The sequence below is a fragment of the Aplidium turbinatum genome, chromosome 4 (genome assembly GCF_918807975.1).
Source record: "Aplidium turbinatum chromosome 4, kaAplTurb1.1, whole genome shotgun sequence".
Classification (NCBI taxonomy): Eukaryota; Metazoa; Chordata; class Ascidiacea; order Aplousobranchia; family Polyclinidae; genus Aplidium; species Aplidium turbinatum.
In genome coordinates, this window is record NC_137475.1 from 35,945,653 (window position 1) to 35,962,429 (window position 16,777).

A 16,777-nucleotide genomic window follows, 5' to 3' on the forward strand; every position below is an offset into this window, starting at 1 on the left:
GAAGCAAATCATTGACCACAAAAAATAACATGCGAACTTGCAAGCCTACTCTCTTTTATTTTGTATTGCAGATGACTTTACTGACATAATAAGGTTGCAAGGTAACTTTGGGCATCTAGTTTCACTAATTGATAGTTCAAACATGACTGTGTCGGGGTCAATCACCAATTCCCTTTTTCAAACTGGAAGCGGATTTCTTTTTCAAACATTGTTTGCTGACCTACTTACTCTTGGAATCACAACGTATTTCATCTCAACAGTGATAGGTCCAAGATTAAAATCATGGAAATCTTTTCGAAATGTTTCCATGGAAATCGGAAATCCAAGCGGACATTGGTTTTTTGGACATGCCAAGAAAGTAAGATAGCCTATATCTACTACAGTCTACAACTTGTCATTGCATTTAAACAAATACGTCATCTCCAGAAGACGATAAGCATCTTGTACCAGGCGCGAATCTAAGAGTTTTTTTCGGGGGGGGCCAGAAAATTTGAAAATCAATTAAAAAGAAAGAAAAAGCTAAACAGATATGAACAATGATACTACGACATATACGATATGCTATAAAATAGACATTAAAACAACCATTTTCATCAATTGTGATGCCGAGGGACTAATATCAGCTGTTTAGAAGCATATCAAACCATTTGATGCGGAAACATACAATTTCTACAATTTTTCACAAAATTTCGGGGGGGGCCCGGGCCCCCTGGGCCCCCTCCATAAATCCGCGCCTGTCTTGTACACTTTACTTTTAGTTTCCTTAGGAAAAGCACAGAAACTTTTATTTCGATAAGTTTTCTTCTTTGTTGATAGCAAAATATAATCCGCTGCTAATCGAGATTAAACTAACATTTTTATTTGGTGTTGCAGTACGGCTACATGCATGAGGGATTAATGAATACGATAGAAAGATGCAAAGAATTTCCCGCCATGTGCACTCATTACATGGGATTTTTTGGAACTATTCAAGTGTATCATCCAGATGTGGTTAAAGTACTTTTATCATACTCACGTGAGTAACACAGTCATAACACAAAGCTACTATAGAAAAGTATTTTGTTGGTTAAAAGTGTGACTTCAAAGAATATGCCCACTAAGATAATAGTATCTCTCTCTAGGTGGCCGGTTCCTAAGCATGTGACTTTTCCACATGAAATTGATAACAAAACCTAGAATTCTAATTTTTATTCCTGTTATTTTAAAACAAAATAAAAAAAACATCGTTTTTAACACCAAAAAAATCAGGAAACCTTTAAGCTTAGTCTACAAAGAAATAATTGTATCTATGATTACAGTATTTAGCCTGCCATATTTTAATAATGATTGAGCTCCTTTTAAGTCTAGTTTTGATTTTCAAAATGCATGTTTTAATGTTGATCCATGACGTATTCTTGCGTAGTGTTTGTTTGTTTGTTTATCTTTATCCTGCATTGCGGGAAAGCGGACTTGAGCGCTATGCATCGGTGTACGCCTTCCGACATACACCTGACCCACGCTGCAGCCGACAGCAATGTCTGTTTCCGGTTGTCTACTTAACTTATGACTTAAATTTGGTACTACCCATTCATGGACTTCTAAATAGTAGTATCTGGACTGGAAACTAAGTGGGCAACATGAGGCCAAACAGTTGGTACAACAGTTGGCCAACAGTGGGCCAACAGGGTTAGTTACTTGGCTGTTGGCCTACTGTTGGCCAACTGTTGTACCAACTGTTTGGCCTCATGTTGCCCACTGAGTTTCCAGTCCAGATACTACTATTTAGAAGTCCATGACCCATTACTCGAAATCGATCACTAGGTAGAGGCAATTATCGTAAAGTTTCTTGCCCAGAGAAACAACAGCAAGTGCGGGTGGCTGGAGTCGAACATGCAGGCTCTCGACTGCGAGACTGCGAGCGACTGCACAAGTCGTTAAACATAACGGCAAATTTAAAGTAAAATTTTAAGATGCAATATTATGGATTGCACCTTGACTCAGTTAAAAACACTTAAAACTTGTTGATTTTTAAAATGTTACATTAATAACGCCTCGAAACCATCTTGCTGTGGTAGATAGCCTAAAACCATTAACATGTGGCGTTTCACAAAAAAAAAGTTTTATGCTCTCGTAGGTGGAGCGAGGGTGCCCAATCACGGGGCGTCCCATTTTACTAAGAAAGATATTATTGCATAAGTTGGTATAAAATTTTGTTTTATATGTGTTAGACATATTAGATTTTCTGTACCAAGTTTTGGAAATTAGATTGCATTAAATGACATCATTATAATAAACAAACAAAACATTTTTCTTGCATTTTTTTAATTATTTCAATAAATTACAAAAGGTAACAGGTAGAAGGAGTGAAAGTTTTTTCCTACGATAGAATCAAAAAGCCTTTTGCCAAGTTAAGTATCAATTTATTTACAATTTTTCCATAAAAAAAACACTTTTGCTATCATGTTTCGGTAGTTGAAACTATTCACCGATAGCCTATACCAATTTAACCCTTAAACGCCTATGTGGGTCTCTAGTGACCCAAGCTGTCTTTACTTCCCCCATATCTTTTGGGACATCTAGCTATATTCTGTGTGACTTCCAGTATTCTCAAAGCATTTATTCTTCGTCCATTTCACATTGATAATTTTAAAAATATTCCACTGATAAAATAGTTACTGCTGTTTTAGAAGAAAAAACTTATAGGGTCTCTAGAGACCCATGTTAGGTAATAGTGCAACTTTTTTTGAAAAACAGTTTATTTTGCCAGCAGTAACTTTTTAAAGTAACACAAATATTAAGTGAAGATCGTAACACGGATGATTAGTTTGCTCCTTTTCGAAAAATGTGGGAACAGTTTATTGCAAATTGCAGAAAATATTATACTGTTAGTGCGTATCTAACCGTAGATGAACAACTGATACCATTTCGAGGTCGCTGTAGGTTTAGACAATACATGCCCAGCAAGCCGGACAAGTACGGAATGAAGCTCTTTTTGTTGCGCGACTGCCTCATAGGCTACACATTTAATGGGATGCCATATATTGGACGCCAAGGAAATCAGAGGAACGTTGGCTTGTCAGCTGATGTTGTGAAATTCCTTTCTAACCCACTGCAGTTTTCTGGAGTCAATATAACAACTGATAATTGGTTCACCAGTTCCAGCTTGCTGCTGACTTACTCCAGAAACAAATCCCCTTGCTCGGTACGATGAAAAAAAATAGGCGAGAACTTCCCGTTGAATTTGCAACAAGACGAGAAGGGTTGGATCAAGCTTGTTTGGCTTTAGTGACAGGCAAACGTTAGTATCGTATGTGCCAAGGAAAAACAAAGTTGTAGTTTTACTATCAACTATGCATAATAATAACAAAATTGATGCAGATAAAGGTTTGCCTGACATGATACAAGACTATAATGCTACTAAAGCAGCTGTTGACAAAGTTGATCAACTTTGTCACAACTACAGTGTGCAGAAAAGGACAAAGCGCTGGCCACTTGTCTACTTCTACAACTGCCTCCATATTGCCGGTATCAATAGCATGGTGGTCTTCCGAGCTAAATTTCCAGGAAGGGAAAAAGGAGCAAGTCATCGACGCTGAATATTTCTGGAAAAGTTAGGTATGAGTTTGCTTCATCCATGGCTGCAACGTCGAGTGCAAGTAAAACAGCTTCCAAGAGCTGCTAAATTATCGCTGCAAAAATGTGGATACAAAATTGACATCGATTCTTCTCAATTATCAGCTACACATGAGGGTGGAAAGCATAAAAGACGGCGGTGCCACATCTGTCCATCTTCTCTGGATCGTAAAACACCTCATGTGTGCGAGGAGTGTAATGAGCCGTGTTGTATCGATCACCAACAAGTCACGGTTTTATGCTCCTATTGTGCAGCATGATTCTTGTGCTTAGCGTCATCATGGCTACTACATTAGAGCACCTAGTAAACTGCAATTTATTGCTTTTCTTTCCGTTTTTGTTGAGTTTTGAAGTTACACATTATTTCAATTTTTTTCTGTTGTTAACAGTTTGCAATGTTGATCTTAAATTCGGTTACTTTTGCACAAAAAAAAATGTTACATTTGCAATTATTTCAAATTTTGTTAGTTCTTTACAAAGTATTATGCTTTGGAGTGTATAATAGTGAACTTGCAACACTGTGATTTGTTTCATAACCATATTTGAGAAAGATGTACAAATTGAAAGATAAAGCAATGCCCTTTAACAGGCCGGGTCATTTGAGACCCAGATAGGTAATAATGGTTGGTGAAACACATAGGCGTTTAAGGGTTAAGCTGCACAAAAATATCAACTTCTTTAAATCAAAGAGAAGGATTTCGTTGAATCTGTAACCATTAGAAATATGATATATCAATTTGCATACATTTGTTTTGTGGTGACACGGGAATACAATCGTCGAACAAGCTGTGACATAATAACTGAAGTTGGTATATTTGTGACGTCATAATGTAGACTATACCACTGATTGCACATACAGTGCCTATAGTCTAAAAATGTTTTTCAAAATGGACTGAAAAACGTGCATTTCTCATAAGGTTAATCGAATTGACTAAAATTTATCATAAAGATCTTCTTGCAATTGGAAATCTGGGGAAGGCTCGTGGGTATCAGCCCCCTCCCCCCAAAATGAAAAAAAAAATTGGATGAAGGGGCTCTGGGGCGCTTTCGTTACTGGTTCATACCATTGCAGATTAAAAAATTTACAGAATCGTTCAAATATAATACTAGAAAAACACCCCTGGCCAAGGGTTTATCTTTTCACCACTCCAGGTTGACAATATTTCCTAGACTATAGGCTACACTGCAAGGCGAGCATTGCAGAATGTTTAAGCATTATCACGACCTTTTTAGACAATTGTTGAGGGCATTTTTATCCTCGGACTGACAAAGCTTCTTTGAGAGCTTAATCGTTAACAAAGATGCTAACAATGCTGTAGATCAGGGGTCACCAAACTATGGCCCGCGGGCCGGAACCAGCCCGCGAACTGATTTTATCCGGCCGGCCACGTGCTGCGGAAATAACAGCTGTACTACAACTGTTAAGGAAAAAAGTTACCAAACTTTTTGTAAAGGACTGACGTTGCTGTTTATCATTAGGCAACCACAAATGGGGACAGCTTAGGCCAAATTTGGAAAGATGTAATGTTTTTTTAAGAGCACGATGCCCTGTAGTGTATCACAGAAGGGGATAACTTTTCTAGCAACCTTTCGATTTTCATCACAACTTTGCCATTCCACCGCTGACTTTTGTTGTTTATTGTGCTCAATTCAAGTCAATGGAGATTCTAAATAGTTGATATCTTTTCACAATTTGCATCCGGCCAGCAGCTGTTAATCTCGCAGCAATCCGGCCCTCAGAGAAAAAAGTTTGGTGACCCCTGCTGTAGATAGATATATAAGCTGCTGTAAAGAGGTTGTTCAATTCCGCTATATTAATACTTCTGGTCTAACTTTCTAACTTCAAGTGTAATTAATTGAGTACGAAACCAATAATATAATTTACAAACGTTTTAAAGGTGCATTGTAATCAGTAGTTCTACTTTTCAGATCCAAAATCATATTTCTACATTCGATTTGCAAAAACGGCTTTACGCGAAGGCTTGATTACGTCACATGGCCCTTTGTGGAAACGTCATCGTCGGCTTTTGACCCCGATATTTCATTTCGAAATTCTCAAGGCGTAAGTTTTGTTTGCTATATGGTTACTGTGCTTGTGTTTTCAAGCCTTCAGAAACAAGCATCAATACAAACGCTATAATCTGCAAAAATTGCAAAAAAATGTCGTGTTTTGTTAGGTACACCAAAATTTTCAACAAAAATTGCAAAGAGTTTTTGGATGTTTGCAAGGACCTTGCCCAGACTGGAAAACCTTCTGACGTCACTCTGTCACTTTCCAATGTTTCGTTCAATAATATGATGGAATGCGTCATGTCACAAAAGGCTCAACATGAGTCAGGGTAAGATAAAAGTAGACGAAGCAAAACTGTAAAAGCTTGGATCGCAATTTTACTGTAGTTTTTGAATTTCAGGTATTTTGGTGAAATGTTGGCAATGCAGGCCACGAAATTCGTTTTTGTTGACGGCGGACAACGTGTCCGGTCTGAGCAGCTATCTCGGCGGACACACCAGTTTTAACGTCGATCGTCACGCTTAATCACTTTATCTTGATAATTCTTTCGCCATTTGAGAACTATAGCTATAGTTTAGAAGGCTTTTTAAAATTTTAGTGAAGTCACTCTGAAAGGCTTTCATCAGACCAACGACGTGCGCTTGAAAAGTCAAAGCGCCATGCAGATGCTACGCCGCATAACTGATTAATCCACCGATCGAGATCGTGTGGCTTCTTACGTCACAATGCTCTGGGCACGAGTTGGAAAACTTCTACACTAACGCTACTATTTTCTGATGTGCAAAGTTTCACTAGGCTCTTTCTAGGTTCATTTTTGCGTGTCAAGTGAGCGAAAGTGAATTTTTCCTTGACCTTTTCTTACTGTATTACTAAAACAAATTTTTTTGCATCTTGCTGTAACAGCCTACTCGCATAATCTAATTTTGTAACCAACCTTGCCTTATCGATATTACTCGGAGATCAAAGCCAGACGTTGTGACGGAAGACTTGAACTAAGTTGCGCGTGATTAGTGTAGAAGTACGGTACTCCCATCGATTTTTGGCGAAGAATTCACTTTTGTTACGCTGATTCAATGTCATCAATCGTTGAAACAACGTAAAAATCGAAAGTTTTCCTGCTTGAATGGAAGCTAAAAGAGATACAGTATTTTCATTTTCTAGATGCGCGCTAGAATGCGCGGGAAATTGTATTCTCGCAACAGTTGTTCGTGCTATGCAATGACGATTTGTATCGCTAGTTCCTGTGTTAGTTCTCGGCCGACAAATGTGACCGATCTAGATGGTACTTCCCTCGGACATCACATGCTGTAACGGCGGACACGTCCGCCGTGAATTTCGAGGCCTGCAGTGCTAGTTTGATTTAGTTGATTTTATGACGGCATCACCAAACGGTTTAGAATCTACCAAGACAAAGACGTTATTGCTTGAAAGAGTGTGCAGTTGGCTAAAAAGGCAATGTGTTTGGTACAGAAAGTTCTAATATTATTGTTCAGTTGTTCACTCCCGTCAGATTACTGCTAAGACATTTTAATGGCACTGGTTTTAGTTTTTCTCTCTGTCTCAACAACGCGATAAAAACTGAGCTTACAATGTTATTGTAAAGATGTTAAATAGCAACTTGCCTAATCCAGATCTCAAACTCTGGCTTGCATTCCCAAAGGGGGTTGCTGGTGAATATGGGTCTTTGTGAGATTTCATAAGTAAGAACATAATGCTCCAATTTACAAATGGCTGAGGCTTGTATAAATACTGTATTACATACTCGGTGGCTTAATGGCTAGAGTGTTAGCTTTTTTGTTTAACTCGATAGGCACGAGTTCGATACCCTGCCTAGTCATACCAAAGACTTTGAAAAAATACTTTGAATTTGGTGCATTCTGAGAGCATGTTTAAAACAATTTGAGTATGTACCTGTGCAGCAAGGACTCCTTATTAAAGCCGCGACTGACTTCACGGATACCGGCACCTTCTTGTGAATCGAATTGAATTTTTTCCATTGGAAATGACAAAAATTACTGCATTTTCTGAGTAAATTGCGGGCCCCCAATTTGTGGGCCCTGTGCGATCGCACGGTTTGCACAACCCAAAGACCGGCACTGTCTCTACTCTACAGCTGTAGCCTAACTGATGTATTCAATTTGTAAATAGTAAATGCCTAAGCTTAAATACCTAATGCATTGCCTAAGTAATGACATGAGAAGAGGATATTACATTTTATAAATAATGTTAATGATTAACACTAACAGTCAAGCACTAACTGCACTACCTTACAAATCAAACATAAACTTCAATAGATTGACAAGCCTAAAATAAAATGCTTGCAATACTGCCTTGCTTCCATTGTTACTTTTTGTTTTAAAAAATTACTTGTTTATTCCGAAGCTAATTGTGGTCAAACATTGAAGCAATCTTTCAAAATACATTGCTGAGTTTCCATTATCGAAGAATAACCTGTTTTTCTGCTGGTATTGTTTGCAAATTTGCAACATTTACACATACAGTATATTCTTTACTTTCAGAAAAAATGTTCCGTATATCGAAGGAGTGCAAACATTTTCCACTGAACTACTCTATAGATTTTCTCGCCCTTTGTTGTGGATAGACTTCATCTACAATAGAAGTGAAAGTGGACGCAAATTCAACAAAGCCGTTGAAACTGTTCACAGTGAAGGAGCAAAAGTAAACCACACTTTTACTTTTTAAATTAAAGCAACGTTTTTAAACTATTAAAATGTAACAAGTCTTTTTTGTAATACACATAAAGATTTTGCAATCAAAGAAGTATTTATGTCAGCCCCATCAAATTCTTTAAAACTTGTTCAGTCACCGATGTGTTATTATGTTATGTCTCTTCCAAATTTAAATGCAAAGAGTTTTCCTTATCTTGAAAGTGGTAACTTTGCATTTGTATATATTTGCTTTCTTTAATTTGGGTGCAAAACAGCTTTTTAACGTTTCGTAATCAGTGGTTTTTCACTAGCTGGTGATTGGACCTAATAGCTTCCAGTGGCGTTATGTGACCATTTTTTGGGTTACCACTTTCTTCCCAAAGTTTAGTCTACGGGGACTTATATTTAAAAAAGACTTGGGTGCAGTTTAACCGAGTTAGATCCACTGTTTTATCATTTTTTTTTTAAAATACAAGTAGATTATGCTTAATATTTACTGCTTACTGCTTAAAGTCACTGCTAGCTTCACCCATAGACTCCTTAAGACTTAAGGAGTCTATGGCTTCACCAGAACTTCATCAGCTTACTAAAAGAAACGTGCTCCAACGTTTTCATTTGAACATTGAAGATCTTGAAAACGTTTTGAAAACATTGAAACGTTGCTCCAACGTCTAAATTGAGTTGCCATAACTTTGTTTTCAGATGATAAAGGAAAGGCGACAGTTGCTGGAAGCAGCAACCACTTACGAAAACCAAGCTGAAGACAGCAGCGTTGCAAACGAAGAAACAGGCCAATCATCTGCGTTTCGGAAAAGAAAAGGAAAGCATCTCGATTTTTTGGATATTTTAATTCAAGCAAGGGTAAAAGCTGATAAACTGATATCATATATATTATCAAATAAAAATATGTTTTTACATAGAATAAACTATTTAGAGTCCAATGAACTGAAAAACAGCAATCAAAAGAACTTCAAGTAGTTTCATGCTCGTTTGAAACTTCACACTTATCAACATGATTCTTACCTGTTAGCATCTAACTTAGCTTATTTGCAAACTAAATGCATCATGTGATTGATATCAAGTTTTATTTTTATTTAGGATGAAGACGGAGAGGGTATGTCTGACGATGCAATCAACGACGAAGTGGTAACTTTTTTTTCAGCCGGACAAGAAACTGTGGCTACAGGTTATATTTCATTGATTGTATAGATTCATATAGTTTATGTAGATTGCATGAAGCTGATGGAAAAAAGGAATACCGAAGAACTTATGAACTTGCTTGGGTTGAATGAGAATGTTGATCATTTGGCAAAAGCGAATGAAGTGAGGTGGTATGGGCATGTTTTGAGAAGGGATGAAGATGATGTGTTGAGAAGAGCGCTGGAGTTGCAAGCGGAAGGTCGTAGAAAACAAGGAAGACCTAAGAAAACGTGGAAAAGGCAAGTTAAGGAGGAAAGCAGCAAGGTGGGCTTGACAAGAGAGGACGCGTTAAACAAATCGATGTGGAGGCAGGGTGTGAAGGCAGTTACGGCACTTGGAGATGAATCTTGCCACCCTCGGTAATGGGAACATCACCGGATTAAAACTGGACTACTACTACTGATTGTGATATCTTTGTCCTCGGTTTGAGAACGCTTCTTTGAGAGCTTCATTCTGGCAATTTCGCGTACATGTAAAGGCTTTGAACCACAGATTCTGGCCTGGTCACCGAGATTGACAGAGTGAAGTTTCCATTGTTGAAGTGTTGTTGCCTGTTAATTATTCCATCCACTGGGTAGAATAATGAATGGAGAGCAGTCGTTGAATGCTTTATTTAAGCGCACACTCCGAGAGCCGAACCAGCGCCGCTTGATCTAGAGTCGGGCGCGTAACCACTGAGTTATCTTGCAATTTCTTACCAAAACCACTAAAAAAAATGAAAAAAATGCTATACTAATACTATACCGAATTTATTTTTTATTTTATTTATTTATATATTTCAGCCCTTACTTGGATTTTATATTATCTCTCAACCCACCAAGAATATCAAGATAAATGCCGACAAGAAGTTGAAAATGTTTTGGGCGACAAAGAAGAATTCGACCAGTAAGACATCCAATTTTTGCATGCTGACCTTTTTGTAATAGTTTTCGAATAGAGACAGATATATGAACATATAACGTTTTCCAAGTTTGTATACATAGACAGAATAAAGCTTAAGCCGTAGGCTGTTCCAATTTAGTGTTATCAATAATTTGAACTATGTACTTCAGACACCTTAATGTAAACAAATCTAAAAATAATGAAGCTTTGGTAGATATTTTACTTGTTATACCACAAACATATAAAACTGATTAGCGGCAATGGATAATTTTTTATTTTTTATTTTTGGTCACGCGAAACAATATACGGACATAACATCAATAAACAAGCAAAAAACTTTCAAACGTTTTCCTTACATCGTTGCTTTTTCATCTAGACAGCAAAATTCGTCATTTTTACATTGTCTGCAGAGGTTGCATCAATCTGTTTTCATCGTTTTCTGTCTTCATCATTGTGTCCAGACTTTGAAATGTTGCACATCGTCTTTCCAGATCAGATATTTCAAAGCTCACTTACGTCACGCAGTGCATTAAAGAGAGCATGAGAATGCGTCCTCCTGTCTTCCAAGTCGGAAGAACTCTTTCAAAGGATGTTGCCCTCTCTTTTCCGACAAGAGATGGCAAGAAGAAGGTTTTAATGCCGAAAGGAACACCAGCTGCTGTCAGTATCATTGCATTGCACCACAACCCACACATATGGAATGATCCAGAAGCAAGTTACTTCCTTTATTTCGATAAAGTTTAAACAATAAATTCGAACTGGTTTTCTGCCAGGCTTGTGACGTCAACAAACCATAGATCGTGTTCTAAATACATTGGTGATTGATGTGATTTTTCTTTAAAACTGGTAACTGATCGCCCCTATCTGCTGATGATGAAACAGAATTGCCTCCATGACTTTTAATTATTGTTTTTAACGTTTATTTTAATACATTTACCATGACTTACGCATGCTAAACACCCACAATGACATATTGTACACAATAAATAAAATCAACAATGTTGAAACAGACTTTATAAATGGCCATTGATTCTTTTCTGTTGTGAAAAATCTGGGTACTTCTTTTGGAAAGAAGTCTTTTTAAGTTTCTTGGTAAACAGTTTAAAAGAGATAGATAAAGAGAATGTTACCTCTTTGATCACATCATGTCAAAATTTAAATAATTCAGAAATAAAATTTCGCTAAAATACCTTAAAATAGTTTTTCCAATCTTTTATCCCAGTAACAAAAAACAAAAACTGCTATACAAATAAAATAAATTAGAAATTCACCAAGTTGTTGTTTCAGATATTTGATCCAGAGAGATTTAATTCCGATAACATAGACAAGATTCCAGCCTTTGCTTATATTCCATTCTCAGGTGGACCCAGGTAATATAAACTAACGGTCGAATTAATATGAAATACGCGTACACTACAGTATAATGATTAATGGTTTTACGTCAAATGTTGTTGCTTTGATGATTGAAAGCAACTCGTACCAAATAAACCACCAAACTTTCAGTAAAGCATCCGATAGGTTATAAATGTCATGCTAACGATGCTCCCGGTTCTCTAAGCTTTAACTATTACTAAACAAATGCAGTAAAACACATCTGCAGGAAAACATTGCCACGTAAACGGGGAATTTTCACAAAGATTCAACATAAAAAACTACATTTTTAGATCCAAAGAACGTTTTGATCAAAACTACAAAATTTTGAGCAAAATTTTTTACTACCTTTTTTGAAAATGTACGTCCTTTCCGTCTTAGTTTTAAGCAAAATGGTTTATTCAAGTTTTATCTGCTTAAACTAACACCGTGTGAAATTTTTTCTACACGTTTGAAAAAGGCAGGCCTAACTGTTTCTCATTGTGCGTCAGCAGCCATAATAAAATTTCAGGTGGTGAGACTGACTGCAATGGGTTTTTCTTAAAATGAATGATCTTTTTTCAACGCATCATTAAGATTTGCTTGTCATAAGTTGATATCGTGTGTATTAACTTGAATAAGATTTAGAAAAGCAACACACGAAACACACGATGCACAGTCCGATATTTTGCAAAACAAATCTTAGCTGAATATGAACATTGAACAATTGTGCTTCACAAAAACAGCTTACTAAATAATATATTTCGTGTTTTTAGAAACTGCATTGGACAAAGCTTTGCAATGATTCAAATGAAAGTGTTTGTCGCTCAAGTTCTCCGGCGTTACGAATTTCATTATGGCGCAGACACTCCTCATCCACGAATAACAATGGGTATCACTGCTCGACCAGCAAATGGGCTCCATCTCATCGTCAAAAAAGTTGAATCGTAAAAGTAATTTTATTCAAGCACAAAGAGACACTAACGTTTCTGTGACCTACAAGCTTTTGGAAGGGTCTGATTTAATTGAAAATATTTCGAAAGGTTTTTACCGATGTATTTTAAAGGACAGATTGTGCAATCTATTGTGTGTAGGCTACTTTAAAACTTAGTTAATTGCAGAATGTAAATTGGCCCTTTCTCAAAGAATTGCCAATGAAAACTGGCATAGCCTACATATCAGTTCCTGTCAATTCAAAGAAAAGCAAATGTATTGCTAAGAGACCTAGCGCCGTGCCCAGACGACTCTCCCGGTCAATCTCATTGCCCTGAACCGTTTGTCACGGAGAACATTATTTTCAATATTCTCTGTTTTGGTTATTTTTATATATCTTCATGCGCATCAAAACGCTATCGTTGAAACGTACACTAGCCTATAACACTTTTAATAGTGGTTGAAAGAAATTTTAATAGTGGAGAAAGCTTGCCAGATTCATGTAATACGTTTTTCAAAAACAATCGATAACCTATTATACTTTAATTAATTTACGAGGGATGCTGTTACTGTTGTAAATATTTAATTACGTTTTGTCACATCATTAAACTATAAAAACAATACATTGTTTGAATCGTTTTATCAGATAAACATTCAAAAATTTATGTGCACTGTTATGTAAATTCAGATGCTGTATGGAAGTTCAATGCAGGTTACTCGTGACTGAACTTAGGCCTACCACCAGGGGTGTATTCCTAGCATTTTATTTGGGAGGGCTCTATTAACACCTAGCTGTGTTGTTATAGCCAAAGTAAGTATAAGTAATCGGTGTAGGTGAGCCAACAATCTTTACCTTTTATAAAAAGAAACACTGTTCAGTTTGTTTTTGTTTCTGAACATCATATCGAAAAACAACCCACGCTAAAACATAGCTTGAAGTACAGAAAAGGTAGAAGCAACAAAACGTGAAAACGTGGTTTAATCCGAAATAAAACTATAAGTTTGAAATTTGGCTTGGTTGCTACACTGCAATCTCCTTTGTTTTTTTCTTTACCGCGTAGGCTTACACTTGAAACTCGCTTTGCATGAGCTGATTCCAATCTCTTAACTTAATTGTAAGCTACTTATTTCTGTAAGCCAATTCTAAACCAACGTTCCAAAAAATTAACCGTAGGAAAGTGAGGAAAAGCATCTCCTGAAATGAGCGCTTGTGTTTGCAGCTTTGCTAGTAAGAACCAATAAGCTGCCAATGTGGCAGCTACACTAAAATCTCATTTAGTTATTAACGAACTGTAGGCTACAACTCTAAATACAGCAAAAGCATATTCCAAGTTGGTGCAAACGAGATTATACAAAACAAATAGCCTGTCTGCCAGGTCTTTGGTTTATGGGCAAAGTTATAAGCACCACGACAGTCTTTGATTTTAGCTAGCAAAGAGTTTTTAGAAAGATCTGAGTTCATTCAATGTGAGTTCATTCTATTTGTACTGTATAAACATTGACTCTTTGCTTAAATGGTAATTTTGTAGTTGCATAAGAGATTACAAAATTATTTTATTCTCTACGAGGATTTAGAAATGTCTTGATATATCTCAGCAGAAACACTATTAAGGCCAAATCAATAAATTCAAACTTTTTATTGAAATGTTAGTCTTCAAAAGCGTATTTTGAAAACAGCTTATGTCAAAGCGGTATAGGCCCATATCTTTTTCTCAAAAAATTTCGATGTTTGTGTCATTTGGAGTAAAGTTGTTTGTTGAAATACTCTTGAAAGAAACTAAAATCAATGCTTCGTTTTTGTAACGTATCGTAACGTAAACTAACAGTCAGCAGTTCGTGTGCCTTTTTGTTTTCGTTTTTCCGCCCCGTTAGCTCAGTGGTTACGCGCCCAGCTCAAGATCACGCCGCGCTGGTTGGACTCTTGGGGTGTGCGCTTGAGCAACGCATTTCAGGACTGCTCTCCATTCAGCGGAACCTAGTGAATGGAATAATTCCCCGGCAACAACACTTCAACAATCGGAAAACTTCACTCTGCTAATCTCGGTAATCGGTCCTGCGTCAAATGCCTCTACAAGTATGCGAAATTACCAGGAATAACCTATCAAGGCATTGTCAGTCCGAAGATAAAGATTCAAAACCAAACCAAACATTTTCGTGACAAAAGATTGGTTATACTGTATTTGTATTTTGATATGTCGATCATTTCGTTCGAGATGGTCCCTATGGCTGCATAGGTTCCGGCAACAAATCCGGATGGATGCAACATGACGACTTCCTTATTTTCCTTAAAACCTTTGTTAGTTACACTAAAGTCACAGTTGAACGAAAGATTTTGTTTCTGCTCGACAATCAAAGCTCCCACCGTACAATTGCAGCCATATATTTTTGTAAGCAAAATGGCATCATACTTCTTTCGTTGCCTCCTCACTGCAGCCACAAACTTCAGCCGCTCTATTGTAGTGTTTATGGACCTCTGAAAATTTTGTTAATAGTGCCAGTGACGCGTGGATGAAAATGAACCCCGGAAAAACCATGACCATTTATGATGCTCCTGGGCTTGTTTAAACTTCTTTTCCAATGGCAACAACGCCAAATGACATTCAGTCAGGATTCCGTTGCACAGGAATCTGGCCCTTCAACTCCGATATATTTGAAGAACACGAATTTTGTCCTTCCCGGGTGACTGATCGGAAAGACCCAGCTCTTCTTGAATCATCTTTGCTGACTCAACATGCAGAAGAATCTTCATCGTCTGGTAATTTGCCTCCATCTCCCAATGGGACATCTTTTTTGACGTTAAGGCCACCAGCTCTTCTGTCTTCGCATTCCACAGGTTCTGAATTTTTGCGTCAAACTCCGTCAACTTCTGCTGCATGCGAGCCTCATTCTAACTTTAGTCCTGAAGAACTTCGTTCATTGCCAAAAGCACCACCAAGACAAATAGTTGGATCCAAACAAAAAATGATGCAAGCAGAAATTTTAACAGACACGCCAGTCAACAAAGCAATTGAAGAAGCGGAGAGACAGAAGCCTGTTAAAGCTAAAAGAAAAATAATGCTGCCCAAAAAGTCGACAAAAAGAAAACAAAATAAATTTAATCACCCCAAGAAAAAGCGAACCACGCTAGCTGATTCTTCGGACGACAAAGAAAGTTACTGTTTGGTATGTATGGAACATTTCCAAAATTCTAAATCAAACGAGCTTTGGATTCAATGTGCCATATGTCACTTGTGCACCCCCGACATGAATTATTCGTATTTATATCATAACTGCGACTCGGATGATAAAAACTAGTTTGATGGATAACTGTGGTAACTGTATCTTGCGATGTTGTCTGGTGTGTATGTGCATGCTGCGCACAATGTATTGTACAGTAAGCTTGCGATAAGTTTAAAGAACGTATTATGTTTGCTGCTTTTTTGGTTTACCTTTGAGTTGCTCAAGTTGTTGTGAGTACCAAAAACCACCAATTTCGTCGAACACCAAAGAGCATAAGTCGAGTAATAATGTGATAACATCCTAAACCTGATATAAGATTAAAAATGAGCTATATCGCTAAAAGATCGTAGCAGTTGTAGAGCGACAATAAAAAAATCATAACAATATAGTTCTTCTTCTATCGAGTCTTCTAAAGTTCGTTGATACACCACAGATTGACACATTCTTCCAAAATCAGTTGACCCAGCACCAGGAAATTATGAATCTTTTGCCAATCTAGTGCACCAGATAGCCAAGAGAAACATCCCACGCGATGCAGCTCAAAATATATTCCCGGTCTAAACTGTGAAAGTGCCAAGCTGTTGCAAAAGTACCAACAACTGTTTGAAGAGGACTCTTTTGCGGAAGCTACCATCCTTACCGGTGAACTCCTGATGATCTCCATCTCTGAAGAACATTATAGTTATTCTGACGTTAGTTTCTGAAAAGATTCAGACAAAAAACTGCAGCTTCGAGCTCAGTGCAGTTATGCACCCTTCTACTGACAATTTTCAAGTTTTGTACCAGTAATCAACTCTTCTCATTTCTGATCTCAAATACTATCCTCTCTAGAAATATTCTTCAGAGTGGAAATAGAGAGGTTAAGTAAAACAGAATTAAACTCTCAGTCAGCGCACTTGAG

The 16,777-nt window shown here is 37.3% G+C and overlaps 1 protein-coding gene across 1 annotated transcript; it reads left to right on the forward strand.

Moving 5' to 3' along the window:
* Positions 1-22: 22 nt before the first annotated feature.
* On the forward strand, positions 23-13,309 carry LOC145769343 (cytochrome P450 4F5-like). Its single transcript, XM_082580954.1, has 11 exons — positions 23-358; positions 874-1,015; positions 5,542-5,674; positions 5,790-5,951; positions 8,143-8,302; positions 8,995-9,153; positions 9,391-9,478; positions 10,275-10,377; positions 10,866-11,085; positions 11,662-11,744; positions 12,501-13,309. Exons 1-11 carry the CDS (start codon positions 143-145, stop codon positions 12,673-12,675), a joined length of 1,641 nt encoding a protein of 546 aa, XP_082437080.1. The 5' UTR covers positions 23-142; the 3' UTR covers positions 12,676-13,309.
* Positions 13,310-16,777: the final 3,468 nt, after the last annotated feature.

Coding starts and splice junctions, on each gene's coding strand:
- LOC145769343 (XM_082580954.1), top strand. CDS start 143: ATGACTGTGTCGGGGTCAATCACCAATTCCCTTTTTCAAACTGGAAGC. Junction 1,016..5,541: donor AGTACTTTTATCATACTCAC/GTGAGTAACACA, acceptor TCTACTTTTCAG/ATCCAAAATCATATTTCTAC. Junction 11,745..12,500: donor CCATTCTCAGGTGGACCCAG/GTAATATAAACT, acceptor TCGTGTTTTTAG/AAACTGCATTGGACAAAGCT.